Raw genomic sequence first — 21,248 nt, 5'->3', positions numbered from 1 at the left:
ATCTGTTCCATAACTTTTGGGAACCGCTTTGACTACCATGACAACCGCTTCCAGGAACTGCTGCACTTGCTGGCTGAAACGTTGCTGCTCATCGGAAGTTTCTGGGGCCAGGTGAAGTCACTTGGATGCTTTTCTAGCTTCAGGTGCACCTAAGTGTTCAGAAACTGGAGCTGAAATCTGCTTTTCTCTGTAGAAAGAGTCACGTTGCAGGGGAAGTGACCATGAGTATTGTTTTACATTAGGCAGAGTTTATACACAAAATCTGTCAGGAAAGCAAGGAAGCAGTGAAAACTGCTGCAACACTATCGGATTGTAAAACCAAAATGACCTAACCAAGGATAAATGGAAAAACCCTGAAAATATCCATGTTTATCCATGTTTTTATGAAAGGAAAGTCCAGCACTCTGAAAATGCCCATCTTCCACCCACACCTTGCTCAACCAGTTTCTCAAATAGTTTTTCTTTACGACAAAACCATCTGAGAACCCAGGGTATATCCAAAAGAGGTGCATTTGGGGATATAGCTTCTGTACACATCACTGGTCAGATCTGCCCTCTATCCCCTCCAGGAACAGCAGCACTAAGGGGCTTCTCTGTATCCACACTGGTTTCTGGCTCCAGTGGCCACCTTACCTGAGGTGACAGCTTTGGCCACCCAATATTAGAGATATCAGCAAAAAATAATCTGCTTGATTCTTATCTTGTTTGTACTTGTTCACATGAGTGTAAATAAACTGACCTTTGTAGCAAAACTGATGTTTTTCCTGGTAGCAAACAGAGATAATAAACTGTACAAACATCTTGACTATGATGCCTGCTCTTTTTTAACTCAAGAAATGCTCTTCTGCTCTGTTTGGTTTCTCACCAGCTGTACAATGCTTTTCCTCTCATAATGAGATGGCTGCCCGGACCCTTTAAGAAAATCTTCAGGCACTGGGAGAAACTTGAGCATTTTGTGAAAGGAGTGATTGCAAAGCACAAAGAGGATTTGGACCAGTCTGAGGCAGGAGATTATATTGACTGTTACCTGAAGGAGATAGAAAAGGTAAGAGTTTCCCTAAATCTTAAGCCACAAAATGAGAACACAAGACTTGAGGCTGTTTTATTAGAAGAGCTTGGGTCTCCCATGTTGCCTTCTGCTCCCTACCTCTTCCAACTCAATCTTTTTAGCAACAGCAGGCATCTGATCACTTTGGAAACACACAGATTCTTTCTTTTTCTTTTTTGTAATTTCAAAGTATTTTCACTTTGTCTTCTTCCATTTTTCATTCTGTAACGTGGCATAGGGGGGACCCTTGGGGAATATGTTCACATTTCTATGAGAGCTCACAGGCCTGTGTTTGCTGGTGAGGAACTTCAAGTTTGAAAATGCTACATGCTGTCATAAGGGACAGCATGAAGCTTTATTCAAAGGAGATTTCAGAAAATCCTGGAGATTTAAATGTGTAAGTTCCAATCTCTCCTTTAGCTGACAGGCACAGGGGCCTATGTTCCCACTCTTGAAATTAAGCTCCTTTAACTCTTCTTTAAGTGGCTGGGCAGAGTAATGCTTCCCTTGTCCGAACTTCACCTGATGACTCTGGCAAAGCCAAGCAGGCTGTGGTGGATGCTAAAGACATCCAGCCCTTTGCAGACAGTGCTTAGCACTTAACGGGATCAGCCCCTGAGCAACTTGTATGGTGTCCATCACCTCAGATGCCTTACCACTTTTTAAATTATGCAACGCCCACCATATGTAATTAGCCAAGTAAGCTGCTTTCACCTAACCTCAGATGTTTGTAATGCTTATAATCCCATTGAAGTGTCTGTATAAAGGGGTTTCCTGTTAAGGGCAGAAGGCAGAAATATTCTTCCCTAAGAGAATCAGGGAGTTGACAGAGATGTAAAGCTAAAAGTTTGCAGGATTGCTTCTTCGGGGACAAATATTTTTTTTTAAGTTTTGGGTTGTTTTTTTAGATTTTTGTGTTTAAACTTAGTTGGTCAGCAGGTGGTCTGGCAGTAGCTGTGCATGAGAAAGCAGCTTGCTCATGGCTAGTCCTGTCCCAAATAAGTTATCATCATCCTAGCTTGTTTTGTTTTCTTTCCAGTGCTTTCTTGCTCCTGTTTTAGCAAATGTAATACCAGCTTCAGGTCCCTTCCTTGAAGATCCATGGCCTTATCAGCCAAGATGGAGCTTCAGTATTGGCCTAATTTTGTTTCTCTCTTGGAAAAACTGAATGGTTGGATGATCTTGGTGGTTCTGGTCACATTTCTTCTGATTATTAACCTTGTGAGAATGAGACGACCCAGGAATTTCCCTCCAGGGCCGCAGATCTTTCCTCTGGTGGGAACTTTTGTGGACTTTAAGCAGCCCCTTCATCTTGCACTACAGAAGGTAAGATCCATAGACATTTCTCCTACTAACAATATTTACTTCTTCAGTGGCTTTCATCACCAAATCCTCAAAGCAAGGGCAGCCTCTAATGAACTAGCTATGTAATAACCATGTATGATAGATGGTTTTGGTTTTATCTCTAACTATCATCTCCTCTTCCACGGCAGTAGAAAGGTCCATATAGTGGAGGAACACCTGCATGTTCCTCCTCTTTCTCCACATCTGATCATGACTATTTTCTGCTGAGGCCCAGGAAGGGTTTGGAGAGGTTGAGCCAGGCTGAGGGATGGATGACAAGTGCTCTGTGAGAAATTAAATGTTTGGACTGTGAAAACCATCTCTGGAAACTTTCTTGTCAGTGTATTTGCTCAGAGGCCAACGATTTGCCCCATTACATCTGAAAGAAACATTTAAGACCCTGAGGCACATTTAAGATCCCTGTGGCACCTTCTGTGTCACAGAAAGTGATAGTGATTCCTCTGGAAAGGTTTCCAGAGCTTTAACTCCCTCCAAAGCCAATAAAAGTGAGATATTTCATACATACTGAGTATGCTTCTCTGAAAAAGTGGAAGGAGAAGTTCTGATTGTTGGTTGCAAATATCCTTTCTGCTGATTATTTATCTATACTTAGCAGGCTGAGACCAGTCTATCTAGCCTGGGTTTTCACAGAGTATCCCCTGGGAGATCCCCTCAGGAAGGCTGAGGCAGTGTGAGCAGGATATTTTATCAATATACCCAATTAATATTAATAAAATTAATCACATTCACTCACACACACAATGACTAAGACACCCATTTAGCCCCAGACTGGTTTCGCAGTCACCATCGCAGTCTGGGGTGATCATGTTTGTCCTTCCATATAGACCTGGCAGAGTAAGTCCTGAGAGATAACATGATCACCCTTTGTACTTGTACATCAGGGAGTTAAACACTGCACAGGAGACACTAACACTACCAAGGTTCATGTGAGGAAAATGGCTCTAATTTGGCCATAAATGCACTCAGGCTTAAAATTAGAAGCAGATTTCTAGCCATCAGCAGTTGCAGCCACTTTCTAAATGGGATAGCCGGAGCAAGACACCACATGACTTTAGACACAAAGTTGTTGAAGGGATAATTTGTTGTGCTTTGCCCTCAGCAGCAAGAGCCTGGGCGTGGTGACCCAGGTGGTGCCTTCACCTCTTACTGCACCCTTGCTGTGAAGAAGAAGGATGGAGCAGATGCCCATCAGTTACAAAGCAAGTAATGTCCTTTTTACAAGTTAAATGGATGCATCCTCCTGCTGAAACCCAGGTCCCACTTGATAACAAATATAAGGAAACTCTCTCCCACACTACAGCTCTCTAGCATTTTTTATGCCATTTCCAGTCTTCACAGGATAGTTTAGATTGGATGTGACCCGTGGACTTGGGTTTGAGATTTTCTTAAGTCCCTTTTCTTCAAGCAGGACTAAATTCAAAGATAGATGCCATTGTTCAAGGTCTTCTCCAGGTGAGTTTTTAAAACCTCCACATTCTTGCCCTCAGAGGGTGATGAACTCTCTTCCAGCTTACTGGTCGATATGGGAACATCTTCAGTGTGCAGTTTGGAAGTCTGACTTTTGTGGTAATCAACGGGTACCAGATGGTGAGAGAAGCTCTTGTCCACCAGGCTGAAATATTTGCAGATCGGCCAAATATTCCACTCCTCCAAGAAATATTCAGAGGCTTTGGTAAGCACAGCACCCAGGATTATGCTACAGGTTTTTCATCTATTTGCAATGGTAAAAATGAAAGTGAAACAGGTTAAATTCAGCCCTTGCGAACTGCACCCATAAAAACTTGCATAGGGGAAGAAGGCAAGAAGGGAATTCAGTATAATAATCTCACAGGTGCACTTTTTAATCTCTCTAGGATATAGGGAAGATGATGAGATCAAAGACAGGTCTTGATGAAAGAGGAGAAATAAATCCAGCTGCTCAGTGATCAATACACTTGACGAGTTTTCCCCATGGGTTTAATTTGTTCTTTCTCTCCCCCAGTTGCATGTAACTCCAGAGATGAGGTACAGTGCTCCTGCCTGCAGCTCTGCCAACAGCATGATAGTACTTTAAGTATTTTGACTTACACCTTTTTTTTCCCACGCAAAGTGACAAAGTAGCAGATTAAAGCAAATCCATAAAGCTAGATCTTTAGCATAAGCCAATTACTCTTGAATGTTAATTCCCAGGCAAAGCTACAGATTTTCCACATGTTTGGGGATTTTGTTCAAGATGAGTGACCATTTCTGAATCCAGAATCTGAATCCTACATGACCCAGAGGTGAGGTTTGCTCACTTGGGTTTTTTTCTGCCTACAGGTCTCATATCATCAAATGGGCATGTATGGAGGCAACAGAGGAAGTTTACTGCAGCAGCACTGAAAAGCATTGCTGTAAGTTTTGAGGAGAAAGTGCAAGAGGAGAGCCGGTACCTTGTGGAGGCGATCGAGGAGGAGAAAGGTGGGTGGTTAAGGTACAGCACCCTGCCCATAGCTGCCAGCTAAATGGGCAATAAGAAATAAAACTCTTACTCCAGCCCAGTTCCTAGTATGAAAAACATTCTTCAATAGCTCACAATCTTACACTTCCAGATTGTGCCTTTCAGCACTTATTTTAGACCTCAGGGCTTCTATTTTAGTGCTTTCTTATTCATGTTAAGCAAACATAAACTAGGTGCTTATTAAAAATATTATGCTTATGTGGCTCAGAAGTCCCTCCTGTACTTTGAGAAGGAATAAATGTGGCAGGGGACTAGAACATCTCTCTTATCAAAAAAGGCTGAGGCACTTGGAGGTTTTTAGCCTAGAGAAGACTGAGGGGGAATCTTCTCAGTACTTATAAATACTTAAAATCTGGGTGTCAGGGAGCCAATCTTTTGTCAGTAGAACCCAGTGACAGGATGAGAGGTAATCAAGCACAAACTTGAGCACAGGAGTTTCCATCTAAACATGAGGAGGAATTTCTTTGAGGGTGGGAGAGCACTGGAACAGGCTGCCGAGAGAGATGGTAGAGATCTCTGGAGTCATTCAAAATCTACCTGGACATCATCCAGTGCAACCTGCTCTAGGTCAACCTGCTTTGGCAGTGGGGGTTGGACTGGATGATCTCCAGAGGTCCCTTCCAATCGCTAACATTGAATGATTCTCCTGGTGTCAGGCACATACACTTGGAGGCTGAGTTAACCTCTGCCTGTCCTTGGTTTTGCAAAGTATTTTAGAACTTGTTTAGTCAGGATTTCCTTTTGTATCCTGCACAGATGAAGCCTGTGCCTTGCTCTTTTATGGTCCAGCTTTTAAGAACTGCCAGAGGGATATTAGTAAGAATAATTTGTATGTTGGTACATGGGTGAAGTTGCACTTCAGCTTTAAATAGAAGCAGATGGGGTTTAGCTAATTCTATGGAGCTATATATAGTAAACAAGAAAGATCTAAATAGGAATTGTGAAATTATATACTGAACTTGCTCCATTTTAATCGCTGGTGTGCTGAACAGGCCAAATACTTCACGTTGCCAATTGATTATAGTCCTTTATAGTCCTAATCAATAAACTAATTAAGCTGCTGGTTTGGGCCTTTCTTCCCATTAGTAATGACAAATAGTGATCATGTCCATCATTCTGGTATCTGAGCACCAGCCCAGTTTAATTACTAAGAGATCAGCAGTCCTGTGCAGAGTGCCTTGCATTTCAAAGTGGTGCTCCCAGCATGCTGACAGCAGCTCGGGGCTGGACTGGATTTGTTACTGATAGTCTCTCCATATGATGGCAAGTAGCTCTTCAGGTTGCCTAAACATGTCCTAGAAGATGACAGCCCCTGCTCAATAGGTCTCCCAAGGAATGCAGGTGTGATCAATGTCATGACAGGCTTTGTTCTTGTAGGAGCTGATGTATATGGGCCATATGAGCTGGGTTTTACAGGTGGGCACAGAAACTTGCAATCCTCTCCCCGCTCTCTCCATCTCATTTGATTTCTGTGTGGTGGACAATTAAGGCCAAGGCAATGGCATTTTTGCAGCATGGTTAGTCCTGAGCTCCCTCTCCTGGGCTAAGCTTTGTGGGACCCTCTCCTGGTGTTTTAAATTGCCACCAGAAGCATGTTGGAGCATGCAGACTCAAAACCCAGTGTGGCATGCTTCTGGTTGTTTTCTCTGCAATAAGGTTCAAATCCTGCTTGGGCAGCTCTGTGCTAACATTGGTGTGTGCCAACAGCTGGATACAGGAGAGGATGTCCTTGGAGAAAGGAAGTCCTGGCACGCAATGCCCAAACTCCAGTAGGATGACAGAAATTATGGAGACTCCAGGACATGAAGTGAAGCCTTAGCATCAGCATGGGTGAAAAAATAGATGAGGTCTAATCCCAGTGTCACAACTATGATCTGGTAGAGAACATGGTTTTGACTGAAACTTTCTTTTTGTTTCCTCCAGGACAACCATTTGACCCTCATTACAAAATTAACAATGCTGTTTCAAACATCATCTGTTCCATAACTTTTGGGAACCGCTTTGACTACCATGACAACCGCTTCCAGGAACTGCTGCACTTGCTGGCTGAAACGCTGCTGCTCATCGGAAGTTTCTGGGGCCAGGTGAAGTCACTTGGATGCTTTTCTAGCTTCAGGTGCACCTAAGTGTTCAGAAACTGGAGCTGAAATCTGCTTTTCTCTGTAGAAAGAGTCACGTTGCAGGGGAAGTGACCATGAGTATTGTTTTACATTAGGCAGAGTTTATACACAAAATCTGTCAGGAAAGCAAGGAAGCAGTGAAAACTGCTGCAACACTATCGGATTGTAAAACCAAAATGACCTAACCAAGGATAAATGGAAAAACCCTGAAAATATCCATGTTTATCCATGTTTTTACGAAAGGAAAGTCCAGCACTCTGAAAATGCCCATCTTCCACCCACACCTTGCTCAACCAGTTTCTCAAATAGTTTTTCTTTACGACAAAACCGCCTGAGAGCCCAGGGTATATCCAAAAGAGGTGCATTTGGGGATATAGCTTCTGTATGGCCACACACCACTGGTCAGATCTGCCCTCTAGCCCCTCCAGGAATAGCAGCACTATGGGGCTTCTCTGTATCCATACTGGTTTCTGGCTCTAGTGGCCACCTTACCTGAGGTGACAGCTTTGGCCACCCAATATTAGAGATATCAGCAAAAAATAATCTGCTTGATTCTTATCTTGTTTGTACTTGTTCACATGAGTGTAAATAAACTGACCTTTGTAGCAAAACTGATGTTTTTCCTGGTAGCAAACAGAGATAATAAACTGTACAAACATCTTGACTATGATGCCTGCTCTTTTTTAACTCAAGAAATGCTCTTCTGCTCTGTTTGGTTTCTCACCAGCTGTACAATGCTTTTCCTCTCATAATGAGATGGCTGCCCGGACCCTTTAAGAAAATCTTCAGGCACTGGGAGAAACTTGAGCATTTTGTGAAAGGAGTGATTGCAAAGCACAAGGAGGATTTGGACCAGTCTGAGGCAGGAGATTATATTGACTGTTACCTGAAGGAGATAGAAAAGGTAAGAGTTTCCCTAAATCTTAAGCCACAAAATGAGAACACAAGACTTGAGGCTGTTTTATTAGAAGAGCTTGGGTCTCCCATGTTGCCTTCTGCTCCCTACCTCTTCCAACTCAATCTTTTTAGCAACAGCAGGCATCTGATCACTTTGGAAACACACAGATTCTTTCTTTTTCTTTTTTGTAATTTCAAAGTATTTTCACTTTGTCTTCTTCCATTTTTCATTCTGTAACGTGGCATAGGGGGGACCCTTGGGGAATACGTTCACATTTCTATGAGAGCTCACAGGCCTGTGTTTGCTGGTGAAACGTCTTGTTTAAGAATGCTACATGCTTTCAGAAGTCACTCCATGTCAAACAGAATGTCTTTCAAAGCAGGTCATAGGGCTCGAAATTCAACGAAATTAAGAAGTAGCCATTTCCAAGTCCAGGAGTTGTGGTAACAAACTAACAGCATAACTTGAGCTATGTACAGGTGATTTTAGTTTGGGGTTTAGAACTATCTCCTCCTTAATGAGAGTTTTCATGGTCATGTTTGTCTCCTCAAGTATAAGGATGACACCAGCTCATGTTTCCATGAGGAAAACCTGCTGCGCAGCACCCTGGACCTCTTCTTAACTGGGACTGAGACAACAGCAACTGCCATCCGCTGGGCTCTGCTCTACATGGCCACACACTCCCACATTCAGGGTATGGCCGTAGATGGGTCTTTCGTTTATCTCAAACCTAGAGAAGTGAAACTCAAAAAACAGAAGTTACTTCCAGCTCTGACACACGCTGGACATGCCTGCATCCCAGGTTTCTTTCCCATTGCACACAGACTTTTTCAATGTTTTCTGGCTTCCTGCAGAGCAAGTGCAGCTGGAAATCGATGCGGTGATTGGCCAGTCCCGCCAGCCCATGGTGGCCGACAAGGAGAACATGCCCTACACCAGCGCCGTGCTGAGCGAGGTGCTGCGGATGGGCAACATTGTGCCACTGGGAGTGCCTAGGATGTCCACCAGCGACACCACCTTGGCTGGCTTCCACCTGCCTAAAGTATGTGCGGACACCAGCCTTTCCTTCATCCTACCTGAGCAGGGTTCTCATGGCCCAAGTCCCAGATCTCACCTGGAGGGGAACCAAGCAGAAGGATCTTAGGGAGATGTCACAGTTAAAGAACTATGTAGAAAATACGAGCCCTCCTGATGGACACTGTTATGGCTCTCACCTCCTTAGTGAGTGGAATTGTGAGATCCTATGGTGTTGGTCATAATTTTCTATTTTAAAAGGTTAGGTTTACCCCTTAAATTTTATGAATGATGCCTTCCATGTGTTGTGGGAATAGAAAGCCAAGAAACACAGGAAAGCAAAGAGTTTGGGTTTGGTAATTCCACAGAGAATTTAAAATAATCTGTTTAAAGTAGCACTCGATAAAAGCCAGGTAACAGGTACTGATGTGTAACTAGTGGAGTCCCTCAGACATCAGTGATGGGTCCAGTCCTACTCAATATCTTTATCAATGACATTGAGGAAAGGACAGACAGATAGACAGAGTGCCTGCTCAGCAATTTGCTGATGATATCAAACTGAGAGGCTTGGCTGATACACCTGAAAGCTGTGGACAGACTGAAGAGCTGGGCAAAGAGGAAGCTAATGAGGTTCAACAAGGGTAAGTGCAGAGTCCTGAATCTGGGAAGGAAGACTAAACTGTACCAGTACAGGTTAGGCAGTGATTTGCTGGAGAGCACCCCTATGAAGAAAGACCTGGGTGTTGTGGTGGACAACAATGGGACAGCAATGTGCACTTGTGGCCAAGAAGGCCAATGGGATCCTGGGGTGCATTAAAAGGAGTGTGTCCAGCAGATCGAAGGAGGTTCTCTTCCCACTCTACTCTGCCCCAGTGAGGCCCCACACAGAATATTGCATCCAGTTCTAGGCTCCCCAGTTCAAGAGAGACAGGGATCTACTTGAGAGAGTCCCACAGAGGGCTACAAGGATGATTAAGGAGCTGGAGCACTGCTTTGTGAGGAAAGGCTGAGAGACCTGGGGCTTTTTAGTTTGGAGAAGAGAAGACTTCAGAGGGGATTTAATCAATATCTATAAATATCTGAGGGCTGGGTGTGAGGAAGGAAGGGACAGCCTCTGCTCATTTGCACCCTGTGACAGGCTAAGGGGTGGTGGATGTAAACTGCAGCACAGGAGGTTCCACCTCAACATAAGGAAGAACTTTACTGTAAGGGTCACAGAGCCCTGGAACAGGCTCCCCAGAGAGTTTGTGGAGTCTCCTTCTCTAGAGACTTTCCAGACCCATCTGGATGTGTTCCTGTGAGGCCTGTGATAGATTCTATGGTTCTGCTCTGGCAAGGGGGTTGGACTCAATGACTTCCAGAGGTTCCTTCCAACCCCTAACATCCTGTGATCTTGTGATATATACACATTGTTCTGCAATTATGAAAACAAAGATGAGATTTAGATATAACTATTTCTTCCAGGTATATAACTATTTCTTCCAGGTATATGATTGGTAGCATCAAGGAAAATGAGCAACAAACAATCAAGGCATTTTGCTCCTCACTTATTAGAATATTTTCCTTTTCCTGATGGAAGATGTGGAGATAAACCAGATTACTGAGGAGAAAAAAAAAGGCACAATTAAAAAGTTTGATTAAAGATTATTTGGATACGTTGCTCCAAATTCCTGTGGGAGCACAGCATAACCACTTCAAAGTTGGTTTATGTTGCCATCACCAGTGATAGCAGCACAAGGTACAGATCAACACTATGTTGATACATAGAGACACAGAGAAGTGAACAATCCTGTAGGCTTTCACCCTCATTTAATTACATAGCTTAGGAAAAAACATTTCGCTCTTTAAACAAATGAACAAACAAATAAATAAATGAGTAGTTTACTTCGTGTGTGGAACAGAGCTGACAACAAACTCATCTGACAACACTCCAGTTCTTCTCCATCACCTAATGCCCTATTTTCTCTACCCCTTGCAGGGTACCACCTTGATGACCAGCCTGACTTCAATAATGTTTGACAAAAATGTGTGGGAGACTCCAGACACCTTTAATCCTGAACATTTCCTGGAAAATGGCCAGTACAGGAGGCGGGAGGCTTTTCTGCCCTTCTCTGCAGGTAGGATGATGGATGGATGGAGGGAGATGATTTTCCTTACCAAAATGCCTTTTTTCCCCCTTTCTCCCCCCCCAAAATCCCCCAGAGTAGAGGGTACTGCTCCTTGTCCAGCTTTCAGCCCATCCCCACAGTGAAAATCCCAGCAACAGTTAATAGTGACTGCTCGGAGCAGAGGGGAGATAATTTGTTATCATAGGATGACAAAATACCACTTCTTCCTCTTGTGCAAGCTGCATAGTTTTGATTTGTTTTGTTTTCTTTTCTTTTAACCGAGTTTCCCCTCTTCCTCTTTCTGTGCAGCCGTCACTGTTTGCTCAGCAGTAAACTTCTAGGGAATGTTTCTGCAAAATGTGTGGGTGAACATTGCCACCTAACCTTTCGAGGAAGAAAAGCTCTTGCAGCCTGTGCAAGGCAGTGCAAGCGAGAGGAGCCTGAGTGGTGGTTGAAACTCAGTCTGAACTTGGTGGGGTTATTTTTGTTCCTTTTCCAGGCAAGAGGGCTTGCCCCGGGGAGCAGCTCGCCAGGACCGAGCTGTTCATCTTCTTCACAAGCCTCCTGCAGAAGTTCACCTTCCAGCCACCAGCAGATGCTACGCTGACCTTTGCCTTCACCCTCAGCCTCACGCGCTGCCCCAAGCCCTTCCAGATCTGTGCGTTGCCCCGTGACTGAAGTCGATGTGGTGCCACCATAATCCCACCCCATTTCAATCCTCCACAAACTGGAAAGTGTCCCTTCTCCCTTCTACCCTGTAGATTTTGAGCTGAGTTGACAGACCATGGACATCTAGCACCCAGCAACATGAGAGCGGCAGTGGGAAGGGCAGGAGGGTCACATCCTGCACACTGTACCTATGACAACACTTAGGGCTCTTTCCGTTCACCTCCTGCCCTCTATCAGTTTGACAAAATGCATGAATTTACAGAATCACAGAGTGATGGGGGTTAGAAGGGACCTCTGAAGATCATCTAGTCCAAACCCCCTGCTAGAGTACAATCACCTAAAGTAAATCACACAGGAGACTTATTATTTCATTTCTTCCATTTGCAACTCCCAGGAAGATGTCTGCTACCTTCAAAACCATGGACACAGTTGGGTCTACATTGGCTTTTCCATAGGGGATACATCTGTCACAGAATCCATTCAGCAACCCCTAAATCCCTATGCTGTAGCACCCCAAATGACCTCAGGCCACATTTTCTCAAGTGTCCCTGGTCAGTGGAAGCAGTTGTCCTTGGACATACAAGCTCTGGGTTCATTCTTCAGTACCAATTTAGACTTCCAGTTGTCCACAGCCAATCCTGAGCCTCAGATGGGCTTGAGTTTAATGTGGTATATGCTCCCTCGCCACCATGTTGCTGCTTTGTGATGGAAAATATCTAAGCAGAGATCTCAGCAGCAGTAGCATGCGTTGTATTTTTCATCAAAGAATCACAGAATAGTTTTGGTTGGCATAGACCTTTAAGATCAAGTCCAACCATTAACCCAGCACTGCCAAGTCACCTCTAAACCATGTCCTTCAGCACCGCACCTACATGTCTTTTAAATCCCTCCAGGAATGGTGACTTTACCACTTCCCTAGGCAGCCTGTTTGAGGGATTGAACACTGTGGTGGGTTGAAATTACCTTCCAGCTATTTTGGAGAAAACACACCCCAAAATAAAAATTGCCAGACCAAACTAAAATCTAGAAATATCTAGAAATATGAAATGCAATGAACATGTACAAAATATACAATATTTACATGTATTTATAATTTGTAAACAACACAAGAAGTCCCCTGGACAAAATCAGACATCTATCAATAGCTTCCCCACTCTCCCCCCGCCCTGGAAAAGGCAAAGAGAAAGAGGAGAAAAGCAGAGAGTAGCTTGTTACTTAGCCACAACAAAAAAAAACACAGCCAAGGTCAGCAAGCCAGCAGAAACAACCAGCTATCATCTGGTAGAATGAAGAGACCAAGAAAAAGAGCAGAATAGTTTATACAACTACCTTTATGTTCATTATCAGACCAAAGGGATTATTTAGACCTTATCACTATTTTCCCTTTACATCCAATGGTAATTTATTTACATTCAACCACTTTCTACTCAATCTGTGGAAAATTTCCTAGGCATCAGCCTAAACCCGCCGCTAACACCCTTTTGAGGAAGAATTTTTTTTCCTAATATCCAACTTAAATCTCCGTGGTGCAACTGGAGGCTGTTTCCCCTTGTGATTTCTCTTGTTACTTGGGAGAAGAGACTCATTCATGAGAAAGAAAAAGAAAATGCAAAAAATGAATGGCATGGGGTGAGTCAGGAGCAGTTTCACTGAAGCTCAAGAGAATCAGAAGCAGCAGAGTGTCAGAAGGGTCATGCCCACAGTGGTTCACCACTGGCTGTCAAGCAGGAAATGTCGGTGTGGAGGCTTTGTGGTAGGAAGTCACAAGCTCATAGCTCCCCTCTGTGTGTGGCAACGATTTGGGACCATGCACAACAGGCATGTCCATAGCATGGGCCTGGAGGAGGTGGGTCAGGAGCATGGCACCCTCTGTGATGGAGACAGTGCTTTTGTCCACACTGGGGGTCTCCTTGTAAAGGAGTTCATGAAATATGCAACTTCCAGAGAACTTTTTCCATTGATGTGAGCAAGCACTCATGCTAAGATGTGTTTCTGCCTGGAAGAGAGTCACAGCAAAGATTGGAGATTTTCCCTCTTTTATTTTCTTCTCACCTTCCACAAGTGACTTTTCTGTGGGCATCCACATAGGATACCACGTAGTTATGCGGAGTAAAGGATTAAACCCAGTCTCATCTGAACTGGCTTTAGGCTCCATCTCTGGCAGTAACGCCTTTGCTGTTAGAAAGCAATCACCGTGCAGTGGCAGATTTATGCCACATGGGAGAGTTCTTTGCACATCACATGGGCACACCAGGATTTTGCCTATGAGCTGTCCTTCTAACTGATCACTTTAATCCTATTGCATTTTTAATTAATGTTTCACTGCTACAAGCTCCCACAGTGGCTTTTTCTTTTCTTTCTAAAAGAGAAAACATAAAAGACCTGTGGACTTTTCTTCACCTATGAAGTTTCCAAAGCCATTCAGGACTAGGCACTCGTTTCTCTCAATTTTTGCATTCATTCTGGTGTGGGTTTGACCTCTGATATGTGGCTACACTTTGTATCATTTGTACTGGCTTAGTAAACAGATGTTGTTCTCTTCCCTCTTCCATATACAACTTGCCTTTCCCTGTTACTTAAGGGGTGCCTTCCCTCCTCATGGGCAGAAAAAAACAATTTATGTCATCTTCTCTCTCACCTTTTTGGGGTTGAGGGGGGTTGGGGGTTTTTTTGTGTGCATGTTTTTCTGTTTGTTAATAATTTGGTGTCCCGAGACATTCAATTTATGGTTCCATATCATAAAGACAGGAAACTTCTTTTTATGTCGTTGTTGTGTTTTGTTTGGTTGATTTGGTTTTGTTTTGGTTGGGGTTTTTTTGTGAAACACCTCATACAAGTGAATTAGAATATATACATCTCTGCAGGCTCATGTCTACATGTGCTTAAAGGCCAGGGGTAAAAAGAGAGAAAACAGAGGTATTTTCCCCCCCTTAAATCCCAAAATTAAGCAGTAGTTTAGCTCTTCAGGATTCTCTGCAGTAATGGTTATACAGAAACTTTCCTTTTGCACATCTGGCATAGATTCAGCATCTCTACTACACCTCTGTGCCTTGTCTTTGCCACTGCACAATCCTAACAACCACAACTAATATCCCCAAAAGAGAGAAAATGAACCGAAATTATCCCCAGGAGCAGAAGGCGGCAGCTGATGACTGCAGCTGGCCACAGCAGGTTCACATGGTGCAACATCAAAGGGCTGCTGCAGACAACCCTGCTATCTTGTGAAAACAAGAAAACACAAGAGAGAGGTCAAAATTCAGCGTGGGAGATGTGAGCATGATCAACTCCCTGCCTCAGAACTATTCCTAGATGGGAAAACTCGGCCCAGCCTCTTACCTGCTACCACTGAAGGGCCACAGCATGAGCTGGGCATCTGATTTGGCTTTTCAGCACCTGCCTTAGCTTTAGGCACTGCTCCAGCACAAGCTATGCACTCCAAGGCCTAAGCCAGTGAGACGGGATGGCCTGAGGGCTTGGTGCAGGGCTAACACCATGGCCGCAGCAGGTTGCTGTGCTTGCACTTGTCCAGCAGGGATCACACAATCACAGTGCTCAGAAACAGCTGCACGTCCTGGCTGACTGCTTCCCGTCCACATCGCTCTGGCAAACTGAATCCTCAACGGGTGGTCAGGTGGTTTGTGAAAGGTTTGCGCAACTCTCTCGGGGGACCCCCCGTGGCCTGGGGCTCAGCAAGGAGCAGTGAAGGAGCTTCTACAAAGCAGGAAAGCACAAGGTGCTCGGAGCAGCTGGAGCCTCCCTGGCCCCTTGAAGCTGACATCAGGACCTGGCACGGTGAGGGCACCTCAGGGAGCAGGGCTCGCACTCAGCCCTGGGCTCCTGAGAGCGTCGCGGGAGGCTTTCAGCCCACAGAGCTTGTTGGTGATCTTTAAACAAGGACATGGATCACTAGGCGGGGGAGTTGTAAAGCGGCGCTGGGAAGTGGGAGGGAAAAGGAGGAGCTGGGGGTGGTTTGGTTTGTGTTTGTTTGGTTTGTTGTTGAGAGGAGACACTGGAGTTTAGCCAGGAAGGGGTTAAATGGAATGGTCCTTGCTGACATCCGGGACACCAGGAGTTTGAAGACAGCCTCCATGCCAGGTCAGAGAAAGCCGCTCCACAGTGTCTTGTGTTTCTGCCCACAGCTGTCCATCTCCCCCTGTCCGTGGGGGTTCAGTGGTGCCCTCTGAGCTCAGCCTGCCCTGACCTGCCACGGGACACGTCCCGGTTGTGGTGCACCACCCAGCCATGCTGCTCTTCCTCTGGGATAGCATCTCCTTCCAGATGCTCCTCATCTTCCTCACTGTCTTCCTGCTCGTTGCTGACTACCTGAAGCGCAGGAAGCCGAAGAACTACCCTCCCAGCCCCCTCGCCCTCCCCTTCATTGGGCACCTCTACCTGATGGACATGAAAGATCCTACCAAGACAATGCAGAAGGTAGGGGAATGGTGGGCACCATGGGGAAGGAGGGATGGAGGGGATTGCAGCTATGCAACCCTTGCAATACGGGGAAGGGTTTAACTCAAACCCCATGGGGCATGAGGACTCTGAGGAGCTTGCCCCAAGGTGGCCAGAAGATTTGCACTTGTTCAGGAGGATCATGGATGAGGTTTGCCTGGGTACGAGGAAAGGGGCAAGCGTGGAGCCATCCTTTGGGCTAAGGGAACACCACAATGCCAGGGATGCAGTCACAGCTGTGGGAGCCTCATAGGGCTGCCTTGGGTCTGGAAGGGCATTTGGGAAGGGAGTGAAACAAAAGCTGTAAACCAGCCGGATGGTGTTACTTGAGTGATGGCCAGACAACACCAACTCCTGATTTGGGAGAAGAGGAAAGGAAAAAGTACACAGTGCCCTGGTTTCAGCTGGGACAGACTCCATTTTTTTCCTGTCAGCTGGTGCAGAGCTGTATTTGGAATTTCACAGGAGAGTAGTGTTGCAAACATGCTGATGCTTTACTTGTTGCTAAGTAATGCTTATCCTATGTCAAGGAATTTCTGGTTTCCTGTGTTCTGCCAGGGAGCAAGTGCACAGGAAGATGGGAGGGAGCATGGGCTGCTTGGGACAGCTGACCCAGACTAGTCCATGCCATACAACATCAGGCTTAGGACATAAACCTGGGGAGTGGGAGTTAGCTGGGAGGGGCTGATTATTTCTCATGGCCTGGCTGGGCATATTTGGTGAGCAATTTCATTGTGCATCACTTGTCTTGATTGGCTTTTATTTCTCTCTCTTTTCATTTTCTTTTATTTTAAGTATTAAGCTGTTGTTTTCACAAGTTTAACCGTTTTATTCCTTCCAGTTCTCCTCCCCATCCCAGTAGGGCAGGGGAAAGGACTGAGCAAGCAGCTGCGTGCTGCTTAGTTGCCGGCTGGGGTTAAAACTTGACACACAATCCAGCAGACACTAGTGCAAACACATCATCTCCCATCCTGCTCCCTGCTTCACATGTTTGCCTCCATTTTCCCAGTCAGAACTGTCTCAGCATGTGCAGTAATTTCAAATTAAAGTTATTTTATTTATTGCCCCCTCCCCACCCCAGCTTATAGAAAAATGTGGAGATATCTGCAGCACACAGGTGGGCAACGCATCATTTGTGTTCATAAGTGGGCAGCAGCTGATCAAGGAAGTTCTTGTTCATCAAGGGGAAAATTTCATAGATCGGCCTGATATCCCTTTGGAGCATGATTTCTTCAGCACCAAGGGTGAGTTACCCCTCAGGACACGTAGCTGTAAGATCAAAGTGTTGATCCTGCAGAGGTCTGAAACAGGTGGAAATAATGTAGAACCCTAGAGCATTTTCCACTCTGTGGAGGGATCTACCTTGATCCAGGGTGGGTTCTTTCTGACAGGACTGATCAACTCTAACGGGCTCTTATGGAAGCAGCAGAGGAGGTTCACCATGAGCACGCTTCGGAACTTCGGGCTGGGGAGGAGGAGCCTGGAGGAGCGCATCCAGGAGGAGTGCCGGTACCTGGTCGATGCGTTTGGAGAGGAGCAGGGTGAGTGCCATGGCTCTCATAAGCTGTGCTGAAGGCAGGAACTTATATGGTCTGTTAGAACTTCAGCCACAATTCTCTGTATGCTGAACAATACCTCACCTTGCAAGTGCTGTTAGCACCCTGCCATCATCTTAGCTCCTTTTATAGGTCTTTTGCCTTCAAATCCACTGGGGAATGCAGCATGATAATGCCCCCTGCCCTTTGGGAGACCTCTGCAAAACCCCAGGTGTGTGCAAACAGCAAAGCTGTCACTGAATTCAAATGGCATCTGCTCTTCTGCAGACCTCGTTTTCCACAGAAAACAAACATCTCCAATCGTGATTTAACTGGAGCCACTAGGGATACCCAGCCAAGCTTGGCCAACCTGGGGGTGCTGAGGTGTCCCAGGAAATCAGGCCATTCTGAGGCCATTCACTTTACTTGATTTTGCTGACAGTTTTACCTCTGAGGACTTTGTTTTCTTCCTTCTCTGAAGACTAGAAGAGAACTGATCATTCTCTTTCCTTCTCCAGGGAATCCTTTTAATCCTCATTTTCAGCTCACTAATGCTGTTTCAAATATCATCTGCTCCATCACCTTTGGCAACCGGTTTGAATACCATGACGAGGACTTCCAAAAGTTGCTGCACCTCCTGGATGAGACAGTTAGGCTCCATGGGACCATAGCAGGCCAGGTACAGCCATCCTGCCACCAACATGGGTGGTGTGCAGTTTTGCAGCATTATAGTTACTTCTCTGGAGTCAGCCTCAAAACTTGTAGTGTTTTCAGCACCACACTTCCTTGTCATTCACTGTTCCTTTGCACAGGGCATATTTGCTGCACTTTCCCTCTACCTTACAGTCATGCAGTGCTTTGCATTGGAAGGGACTGTTAAAGGTCACCAACTCCAACCCCTCTGCAGCCAACAGGGACATCCTTAGTAAGCTGTGCAATGCTCATGATGCTTTCTCTCACCCAGCATCACCTGTCCTGCTCACTGCCTGCCAGCCTGCCTGTTGGAATGTGGGGAATGCACAAGTCATTCCATAACAGGAACACCAATCCCTTGTAATGCTTTTCTGCAGCTGAACTACTTCCATGTCCAGCAATTTAGCAAATATGGCCTTGCAAGCTCTTCAAGTTTTGATAGCAAATTGAGTACATGAAATCCCCATTTTGTTTTCTCCTTTCTGTCCAAAGCTGTATCCATCTTTCCCAACTATAATGAAGTTCTTGCCTGGATCCCACCAAACCATTTTAAAAAACTGGGAAACAATGAAAAGTTTTGTGATGGAGAGGATTGAGAGACACAAGGAGGACTGGAACCCCTCAGAGAGCCGAGACTTCATTGACAGCTACCTGCAGGAGATGGCCAAGGTCAGCAACACGAAGCAAACCCTTCTGCAGCACAGTTTAGAAATGAGGGGACATACAAAATGAACACAAAGTCTCCATCTGAGCTGCCTGTGTGGCCATTCCTGAGCCCTAAGGTGGAGATCACCCACCCATCAGCAAGGTGCAGGTGGAAAGGGCCAGCAGCTTCTGCCAAAAGCCTTGGGGCTGACTGGCACTAAGCCTAGTGACAGGGCAGCCCTCACTGTTTGTGCAGCACTAACACAGCTTTTTATGCAGGGTGACAGCAGCAAGAGCTTCCAGGAGGAAAACCTGGTGTTCTGTGTGCTGGACCTGCTGTTCGCCGGGACTGAGACCACTTCCACCACCCTGCGCTGGGCTCTGCTCTATATGGCTTTGCATCCAGAAATCCAAGGTACAACCAGCCAAAGCTCAGGGGCTTTACCTGCTTGTAGCCCTCACAGCTCCTTGAGACAGTCTCCCTTTTGAGAGACAAATTGGGAATCCCCTTGCACTCAGAATAAAGAGGTGCAACCAGTGGGGGGCATCTGGGGTCTGCCCTTAGAGGACCCTCACAGCTAGCACCCTGCCTTCTTCCAAGGGCTTCCTTCTTGGAGCTTGCTGATCCCTGCTCTTTGCCTCCAGCCCGCGTGCAGTCTGAGATTGATGTGGTCATCGGGCAGATGCGGCAGCCAGCCCTGGAGGACAGGGACAAAATGCCCTACACCAATGCTGTCATCCATGAAGTGCAGAGGATAGGCAATGTCATCCCTTTAAATGTGCCAAGAGCACCGACCAGGGACACGGTTGTGGGTGGCTACACCATACCAAAGGTAACCCCAGTGCTGAGGCTTTAGCAGGAGAATCCCAGTTGCCCAGGCATGATCCTCTAAGCCAGGTGAAAGATCATCAAGTCACATGAAGTCTCTGCCCTGTCCAGAGTTCACTCCTCCTAAGCATGTCTGTGTGCCACCCAAGCAATGGTCTCCAGTATGTAGAAGGCTGTAGAGCACTGAAAAATGTCACCCAGACACAGAGCCCAAAAAGGAACAGATCCTATCTCATGTAGCCTTGACAGGAACTTTGGCCCAAGAGTACAGCAGATAAAAATGATGCTGATGAGGGATGATTGTGGTTATAGAATCAGCACACTTCCAAACAGGTAAGAAGTAGGAAAAACTGGACATGCAAGGGGCAGCTGGACAAATAATTGCAGCAGAAGTTGACTACAGATGTTGTTCATGGAGAGAAGAGTGGGAGATAAAAATGCCCCTTCTGCTGCCAGTGACAAAGTGCAATCTCTTCTTCTTTTTCTCCTCTTAGGGTACTTTCACGATGATAAATTTAAGTTCTCTGATGTTTGATGAGAATGAGTGGGAAACCCCCCACACTTTTAACCCTGGGCATTTCCTGAAGGATGGTCAGTTTCACAAAAAGGAGTTTTTCATACCCTTTTCTATGGGTAAGTTCTGCTGGATTTTGCTGTTTTCAAGTGAGGCACTGGGGTGGGACATCCAACTGTGTGGTGGAGACACAAAGGAAAAGACCAATGGATAGGGCAGATACCGGCTGCACTTGGTACCACTCAAGTTGTGCTCACATGACCACCCCAAAGCACCACTGCCCTCCTCCTAGCAGTTTTCGTGTTTCTCTTCACATACACAGAGACAGATTAGGATGAATGAAAGACCATGAAGATGCCACAGAGCCTAGGCACCGCTTCACCAAGGCAAGAACATTACTCTGTGCTCCTGCTCTACCATAGCTGTGATTCACTAGGACTTCCCTGTTGCCGCCACAGGGAGCACACACTCTGTGTGTGCAGTTACACACAGGTGCCCCTGCCATGTCCTGGAATTCATGGAGCAGCCACGTTGTGACACTTAACACTCTTCTTGAGAGCTCAAGTCAGGCAGCAACTCATCCATGGAGATGTAACACAGCTGCATTATGCTCCTAAGGGAAGGCAGAGGCTCTTTCAGCAGCAAAAGCAGCTGGGCAGGCAGTGTTTGCTGAGGGTGCCATGGGTGACTGTCCCCACAGGGAAGCGTGCCTGCCTGGGCGAAGTGATGGCCCGCTCCGAGCTCTTCCTCTTCTTCACGGCTCTGCTTCAGAAATTCTCCTTCCAGCGACCCCCAGGCACTACCTACAGTCTCAAGCCCAAGATGGGCCTCACCATGGCCCCAGAGCCCTACAAGATCTGTGCTGTGCCTCGGTAGGGA

The 21,248-nt window shown here is 45.9% G+C and overlaps 1 protein-coding gene across 1 annotated transcript; it reads left to right on the top strand.

Moving 5' to 3' along the window:
* Window positions 1-1,051: 1,051 nt before the first annotated feature.
* LOC137442655 (uncharacterized) lies at window positions 1,052-21,245 on the top strand. The gene is made up of 18 exons (XM_068141650.1): window positions 1,052-2,374; window positions 3,923-4,085; window positions 4,712-4,852; window positions 6,816-6,976; window positions 7,740-7,916; window positions 8,463-8,604; window positions 8,765-8,952; window positions 10,903-11,041; window positions 11,532-11,702; window positions 15,900-16,132; window positions 17,235-17,397; window positions 17,545-17,694; window positions 18,207-18,367; window positions 18,874-19,050; window positions 19,306-19,441; window positions 19,672-19,859; window positions 20,350-20,488; window positions 21,070-21,245. The coding sequence occupies exons 1-18, from the start codon at window positions 2,150-2,152 to the stop codon at window positions 21,243-21,245; spliced, it is 3,030 nt and encodes a 1,009-aa protein (XP_067997751.1). The 5' UTR covers window positions 1,052-2,149.
* The last annotated feature ends 3 nt before the right edge of the window (window positions 21,246-21,248 follow it).

This window comes from Melanerpes formicivorus, unplaced genomic scaffold (assembly GCF_026170545.1).
Source record: "Melanerpes formicivorus ecotype bairdi unplaced genomic scaffold, bMelFor1.0.p_v2 SCAF_7, whole genome shotgun sequence".
Classification (NCBI taxonomy): domain Eukaryota; kingdom Metazoa; phylum Chordata; class Aves; order Piciformes; family Picidae; genus Melanerpes; species Melanerpes formicivorus.
This window is presented reverse-complemented; position numbering and strand designations above follow the sequence as displayed.

Excerpts from the sequence above, each read along its gene's own strand:
- LOC137442655 (XM_068141650.1), top strand. The coding sequence starts at position 2,150 with ATGGCCTTATCAGCCAAGATGGAGCTTCAGTATTGGCCTAATTTTGTT. Across the intron at positions 4,086-4,711 it reads AGAAATATTCAGAGGCTTTG|GTCTCATATCATCAAATGGG; the intron begins GTAAGCACAGCA and ends TTCTGCCTACAG. Across the intron at positions 19,051-19,305 it reads ACCTGCAGGAGATGGCCAAG|GGTGACAGCAGCAAGAGCTT; the intron begins GTCAGCAACACG and ends CTTTTTATGCAG.